Source organism: Monoraphidium neglectum (genome assembly GCF_000611645.1).
Source record: "Monoraphidium neglectum strain SAG 48.87 unplaced genomic scaffold scaffold00011, whole genome shotgun sequence".
NCBI lineage: Eukaryota > Viridiplantae > Chlorophyta > Chlorophyceae > Sphaeropleales > Selenastraceae > Monoraphidium > Monoraphidium neglectum.
Genome location: NW_014013615.1, coordinates 1196 through 8275, shown reverse-complemented (window position 1 = coordinate 8275; position 7080 = coordinate 1196). Strand labels below are relative to the sequence as shown.

Below are 7080 nucleotides of genomic sequence, written 5' to 3'. Positions count from 1 at the left end.
GAGAGAGAGAGAGAGAGAGAGAGAGAGAGAGAGAGAGAGAAAGAGAGAGAGAGAGAGACTATGCAGGCTGTAACGCCCTTGAAAATTTAGGAAGAGGGGGCTGGCTTGCGGGGGCCGAGGCCGCCGCGCCGCCCCCCCCACCGCCGGGCTGCCCGCCTCACTGCCATCACATGAGAAGCCCATGGCATCAGGGCCTATGGGGATGCAGGCGTCACATGCGTTGCGCAGGGGGTCCCCTTTCATAGAAATGCCGGAGCAGCTCTGTGGCAGCGGGGCAGCCAGGTTTTGGGGTCATGGCAGACGGTTGGGCGGCTTCAAAGTGTCGTGTGCACAGGTGCAGGCGCACACACGAGGCACGTTGTGTCAAGACAAGCTTCCCACTGCTTATCCTGTAGCAAACAGGCTCATGGGCACTCTTGTTTGGTCGTGGCCCCTCCCCAAGGTGCCTTGTTTAGACGATGGCAGCCTTTACAGGCTGCAGCATCAATTCATGCGAGCGCCAAGACAGATCCCCAGGCGGCCACTATTCCCTGCATTCACAAAAGCTGAGATCTTGCGCACGCTGCCTAGCCTGTCAAGCTGGGCGCGAGCACCTGGCATGGCCGCCAACAGCATGTTTACTGCACAGGGCAATCGCAACAGGGCACGGGAACGTCACCCCTTGCCAAAGAAAGACATGATGTTTCTTTGGCCCTTGCCGCCGCCGCCCTTGCCGCCGCCCCCGCCGGTGCCCTTCCCTTTAGCGCCCTTACCGCCGCCCGAGCCGCCGCCGGCGGCGGGCTTGCTGTTCGCGCCGCCGCCGCCCGGCTTCCCACCAACCGGCTTTGCCGCCGGCGAGCCACCCGCGGGGCCTCCCGCCTCCTGCTTCCGCGCCGGCGCCGGCGCTGATGCAGCGGCCGCGGGCGCGGGCTCGTCCTCTCCATACACCTCCTCCCCAGTCACTGGGTCGAACCGCGGCCCGCCGCCGCCGCCGCCGCCCGCGGCGCCGCGCGGCGCGGGCGCCGGCCGCTCCGAGGCGAGCTGCTGCATCTTTTGGAACGCCTTGCCCAGAGCCGGCTTGGCGGGCGCCCCTGCCGCGCCGCCGCCGGCGCCCTCCCCGTCCGAGGCGCCGCCATCAATCTCTTCGTATCCGCCGCCGCCCCCGCTGAAAGCGCCAGACGCCTTCTTCTGCCGCTTGGCACCGCCGCCCTTGGCGCCCGCGCCGGCCGCCGCCTTGCCCTTGGCGGCGGCGCCGCCCTTGGCCGCGCCGCCCTTGCCCTTGGGCGCGTCGCCGGCTGCGCGGCCCCCTTCGCCGCCCGAGTCCCACCCATCGTCGTCGTCGCTGCCCCCAAGCGCCTCCAAGACGCCGCCCTCCCCCTCCTCATCCTCCCCGGCCGCGCCCGCGCCCTTGCCTTTCCGCTTGCCGGCCCCGCCGCCGCCGCCCTTGGGCGCCTGCCGCTGCCGCTTGGCCGCGGGCTTGGCCGCGGCCGCCGCCGCCTCCTCTCCATCTCCCCGGCTGCTGGCGCCCGCCCCCGCCCCGTCCACCTCCATTTTTTCGCCATCCTCATCCTCCTGCCCTCCCCTGTCCATAGGGGCCGGCGCCTCAAACTCGTCGTCGTCATCAGACGCAAACGCCGCCGCCGCCGCTTTCGCGCCCTTCGCAGCAGCAGCGCGCTTCTGGCCCCGCGCCCGCGGCGGCGAGTCCAGTGCCGCAAGGAGGTCCTTGTCAGCGCCGCCCTTGCGCCCTGCAGGCGTGCACGGCGCGCGCGGGTGAGCGAGGCGGCGCGGGCGCTGGGTGCGCTTGGGCGCCCCGTGCTGGCCAAGGGGTCTCCCTCTGGGCAGTGCAGCGCCACCCGCGGCTGAAGCTGCCGCGTATGTCGCCGCCCCACCGAACAGCAGAGAGCCATGCCAACTGCGTCACACGAGGCCCCCTGATTCACCAAGGCCAAGCCCACGCGCATCCCCAAACCCAGGTGACAAGGCCATGCCCATGTGCCCCCCCAACCGCCCCCACACCTGCCGCCGCGGCCGGCTGCACCGCCTCCTCCCCCTCCTCATCGCTCTCGAGCGCAGCCACCCGCCGCCCGCGCGGCCGCTTGGCGGCGCGGCCGCCGGCCACCGCATCGCTGTCGCTGTCGCTGGCGCCGCCAGTGGTAGGCTCAGGCGGAGCCGCGGCCTTGCTCGCCGCTGCCTTGGCTAGAGCCGCTGCCTTGACAGCCTGTTTGCATGCGTTCACCGGTGTGAGAGCGGCGTCGGTGTGGCGTGCGGGCGCAGGTTCCAGGTGATCCCACCATCTGCTGCAGCAGCACGCGGCCAGGCGGGCAAAACGCCATCAGCGCGCCGCGAAACCTTGCCCACCTCTGCAGCTGCAGGCTTGACCGCCGCCGCCGCCGCCGCCGCCGCCGCCGCCGCCGCCGCCGCCGCCGCCGCCGCCGCCTTGGGGGCAGCTGCCTCCTTAGGCTTGGCTGCGGGCTCCCCTGAGGCTTTCTTAGCCCACATCTGGGAGATGCTGCCTTTGGCCGCCGCCGCCTTCCCGGCGCCACCCTTGCCGCCGGCCGCCGCCTTTCCGGAATCTCCGACCCCGCCAACGCCCCCGCCCAGCTTCCCGCCCGCCGCCGCCGCTGCGTCCGGTGCGCCGGCGTGCGGCGCCCTCGCCGCCGCAGCCGGCAGCGCCGCCGCCGCGGCGCCGCTACCGCCGCCGCCGCCGCCGCCGTTCTCCTTCCCCTTCCCCTTGCCGCTCCCGGCGCCGGCGGCGGCCGCAGCGGCCGCGGCCGCAGACGCGGCGGCCACCTTTGAAGCGTCTGGCCCGGCCCTGACCTCTGCCTCATACCTGCGTGCCGCAGGTCGACGTGCCGCAAAACGGTCGGGGCCGCTCCGCCCCTCCCACCTGCGAATCCCAACCCCAGACGCCCCCACATAGCACGCGCTCTTCACAGTGACCCCGCGAGCACGGACGCGCTGCTTTGCTGCTCCGCTGCTCCACAACCGAGGGGCCGGTGCAGCGCTTGCAGCCGGACACACGCACGCTGTGGATCCCGGGCACCGCCCCCGTCCCACCCGCGCACCTGACGGCACTGCACGTGTTGCGCGACAAGGGGTCCGACGCGCCGCCGCTGCGCGGGGCGGCGCCCCTGATTACCGCCTGGTACATGTTTTGGGCCTGGGGTATGCAGAAATCAATAATTGGCGCGGAGGGGAAGGGACCCAACACCCCAATGGGCGAGAGACAGTCACGCGGGGCCGGGGCCGGGGGGCGGCCGCCTTGGAGCCGCGGGCTGAGGCCTGTGCGGCCTCTTGCGCCTGCTGCTGGGAGTGTGCGCTGCTCGTGGCATCGCCCGGGATGCCACAACCTCTGTCTCCCACCAGCTACTCTATTGCTGTGATTCGGCCAAGCGTGGGCCCCCTGTCCGCCGGGCTCACTTGGAGGTAGTCTTCGTTTGCCACAAATGACAGGTCGATGGGCTGGTTGGGCATCACGCTGGGAGGGATGGGACAGGAGGAGGGGGTTTGTAAAAGGGGACAGCCTAGGGCGAGCAAGCGCGCCGAAGACGCGCGCCCGACCGCGCGGCGCGGCGTGCGATCGCCGCAGGCACAGCTGCCTGCCAGCGGCCACGGGGACGCCGGGCTCGGTGGCGGCGCGCACCTGTGCACGTGCATGCACGTGACGGGCTCCATCTCGGCGCGGCAGGCTGCGAGGTCCCGTGAATCCACGACGCGCACGACGTGGCACGGCACGGCGTCGTCGCCGCCGCCGCCGTCCTGCGTGTGTGTTGGTGGGGACACCAGTCCAGGGCTGGGTGCGTACAATCGGAGGGGCGCCGCGTTCGGCTGCCACGCAGCACCAAATGCTGGGCGCCCCCTGCCTGCTCCTTCGCACCTTGGCCCAGCCCGACACGAGGTAGAGCGCCCTGACATTCTGCCCCTGATCCTCCGCAAACTTGAACAACACTCTGCGAGGAGGGGTGCAGAGGGCCGCGCGGTCGACACGGCGGATCGCGCCGCGTGGCGTGCATAGCAGGCGGGCAATTACAGGCGCACCCAGCAGCCCTGCAAGGGTCCCTCGTTGCGCGCACTTTTTGGCGTAGTTTGATGGTATGGAGTACTGCCGCGCGAGCCACTTATACGTCACAACCTGCGACGGAGCGCTCAGACTGCTCAGGGCCTTCTCAATATCGACGAATCAGGTTCAGCAAATTGCGGTATCTCTCACCCACCTTGAGCTCCTCGCCCACGAGACTTTGCAGGTCTTGCAGCAGCTGATCCGAGGAGAACGCCATCCTCGCACTGCTGCTGCCGTGCCAAGCCGGAACAGTGTCACTGTTAGACTAAATGTGAGGCTAATTCAATCGTTGAGACGCAGTAACCGCTGAGAAAAAGCGGGAGATCACCTTGCTGCCATCTATTCAAATCATCAGCAGCCTGCATGCAAGTGAAGTTGTTCTTGCATGTGTACCGTAGATGAGATATAAGGAGGGGCGATATTGTGTGGCACGCATAAACGTGACAGTTTAGGAGCCCTCTCCCCCACCCAGCTAAGCCGTTGGGGGGAACAGGCAGCTGCTCACCAGCTCACTCCTTGTTCACAAGAGCAGGTCTGGAACAAGGAGTGAGCTCTTCAGCAGCTGCCTGCTCCCCCCTACTATGCAAGTTGCTCGCAGGAATCACTGCATGTTTATCTCCAAATCACAGCTTCACACACCTGTCACAGAATGTCTCAAGGATGGGCAATTTACACTGATCAACCAACAGCCTGGAAGCGATGGCAGGCGTTGCTTGATGTTCACTTGGGACAGCCTGTGCGCGCGTCCCTGCGTGCACCTGCGCTCAAAGATGATGCGGTGGGTTCCGCGTGCACCCCTTTCAAATTCTTTCCAGAAGAGCCCCGACTCCCCCCTAGACAAAAAAGTGGGCAGTGCCTGTGCGTCGTATCGCCTCGATTGGCGCTACCCACTGGTGGTTTGGCCGGTTGCGCGCAAAAGCGTCCAACCAAGGAAACCATACACTCTCGTAAAAAAGTCACTCGAGTTGACACAAGCGGGCCGTTGATCGGCGGGATGACACGATGCGGCATCAGGAAGGGCGCCGAGAAACAACACCAGCCAACACACAGGTGGCTCCGCACGCGCCGCAGGCCCTGCGGCCAAACGCTTTCAGGCTGGCGCTTGCCAGGCGCGACACTCGCGCCGAGCACTGCGCGCACGCCGAACGGCAGGGTTCGAGCGCCCAGAGGCGCAGCGCAGGGCGGCCGCGGGCGGCACGGAGGGCATAGCTTTGGGGCGAGGCAGGGGCGCATGGGTAGGCTGCATGGCCTAGGGCAGGGCAGGATGCAACGCGTGCATGGGCACACTGCCGGTCGCGACGGCTGCCGTGTCCACGAGGTGTTTGGGGACCCATTAAGGCTGCGAGCCCGCTTGCAATTGTCAAGTTCAGCCTTCTCAGTTTTGGGAGTGCGGCTGCAAGGTGGCGGCGACTCTGGCTTTGAGCGCGGGCGCCGCCCAGAGCGCCGCCGCCCCCTCCGGCAAAGGCAGCATACATGCGCCGCGGCGGCGTATGCCGGCGGCGGTGGAGGGCGAGGGCAGGGGCGAGGGGGGGGGGGGCGGCCGGCATGCCGCTAAGCCATGGACAAGTGGCGAGCGAAAGGACGGGAGGCGGGCTCTACCGCGCATCAGCCTGGCCAGCAGGCCCGCAAGGCATCGGTTCAAGAAGCGAGGGGCACGCCGGCCGCGCCAATGTGCGCGTGCCGGCGCGCCCCAGGCCGCGGCAGTGCTGGGTTGTGCGCGCCGGGGCACGGCCAACGCTCGCGCCTGGCGACGCGCCGGGTGGAATTGATAGCAGCGATTGGCGCCACCTTGAGCGGTGCGGTTGCCACTCGTCTTTGGGCAGTAGCGATCTTGGATCTGCAGTTGAAAAAGGGACCAAAGTGCGTGGCTGGCCGACCGACGATGGGCTGCAACCACACCTGCTATCACAACCCCCTATAGGACAACGAAACAGGAGGCGTCGCGCGGCCGAGCTGGCAGGCGGCCGCGCCGCGCCGCGAGGAGCGCGGCGCTCAAGGATCAGTGCGACTCAAGAGCTGAGCGTCTGAAGGCGCGCAGTGGGAGCCCCGGCCAAACCCGGCCCGTGCAGCGGGCGCGGCTGGAAAAGCGGCGCGCAAGTCGCCCGCCTGGAGGGTTGCCGCGCGCAGGCTCGCACGTGATTCAAGGCGACGGGAGGGATGCGGCGCGCCCGGCAGGACGGCACCCCCGCAAAAGTGCGGGCCCTTGCGGGCGCAGCGTCAGGCCTGCTACCATCCACAAGATTGCGCGCGCGGCCGAGGGCCAAGCGCGTTTTGCTCTGCCAAGCGCAAGGCGCCGCAGAGATCGCAAACAAACTATGGGCGCGACCCAATAGCGACTGAACCAGGGGGCAACAGAGGTGCAGCAAACCGTGTGGGCGCGGACAGTCAGCAAGGCGCAGGCATGATGAATAAAGTATTAGAGATGAGTGGCGGCACGCTGACTTCTGCGCCCGCTGGACGTGTCTCGCATTGTGGTGGCTGCGAGCAGCGCCGGCCAGCGCGTGGGGGCAAGCGCATGACTCGAGGGATTTCAACCTTTCACTCAGAGCGACGGCGGGTTGTGGTGGGCGGGCGCCGTGTGGGTCGAACTGTAAAGTGCACGTTATGCCCTCCTGTTTGGTACGGTTGTGATGCAGGCATATCAAGCAAGCAGGCTCCTGGGGGATGCAGGTATCCGAATCGTGCTCTAAAGAACCCCATGCACACTCGAGAGCGTGTTGATGCAAAAAAGGTCAGCTCGGACCGTTGCGGGCCGCCCCGCCCAACCAGCGGGCGCTGGGAGCGCCCGCGATCAACCACCACACGGAAAGGCCCCAGGCACGTGCACAGCGCACGCGCTGCCTGCCAACGGGCCGGTTCCGCCGGGAAGGACCTGCGCGCGGAGCTTGCCGTATCAAGTCCTCCTGCTCAACCGCACGCCGTGACATTTGCGTAGCTTGGCAGGCAGCCGGGAGCGGCCGTGCTCTTGGCTCATCCCGCGCCCTGCAAGCGCGCCAGCGTGCGCGCGGCGCCGCCGCCGCCCGCCGTCGGGCGCCGGGGGC

At 68.2% G+C, this 7080-nt stretch overlaps 1 protein-coding gene across 1 annotated transcript; it reads right to left on the bottom strand.

Annotated features, from left to right (window-relative positions):
• Positions 1–654: 654 nt before the first annotated feature.
• MNEG_0165 (hypothetical protein) lies at positions 655–4256 on the bottom strand (the record flags this gene model as incomplete). Its single annotated transcript, XM_014051340.1, has 9 exons — positions 655–1724; positions 1996–2197; positions 2338–2809; positions 3045–3139; positions 3400–3457; positions 3623–3738; positions 3857–3929; positions 4053–4111; positions 4194–4256. The coding sequence occupies 9 exons, from the start codon at positions 4254–4256 to the stop codon at positions 655–657; spliced, it is 2208 nt and encodes a 735-aa protein (XP_013906794.1).
• Positions 4257–7080: the final 2824 nt, after the last annotated feature.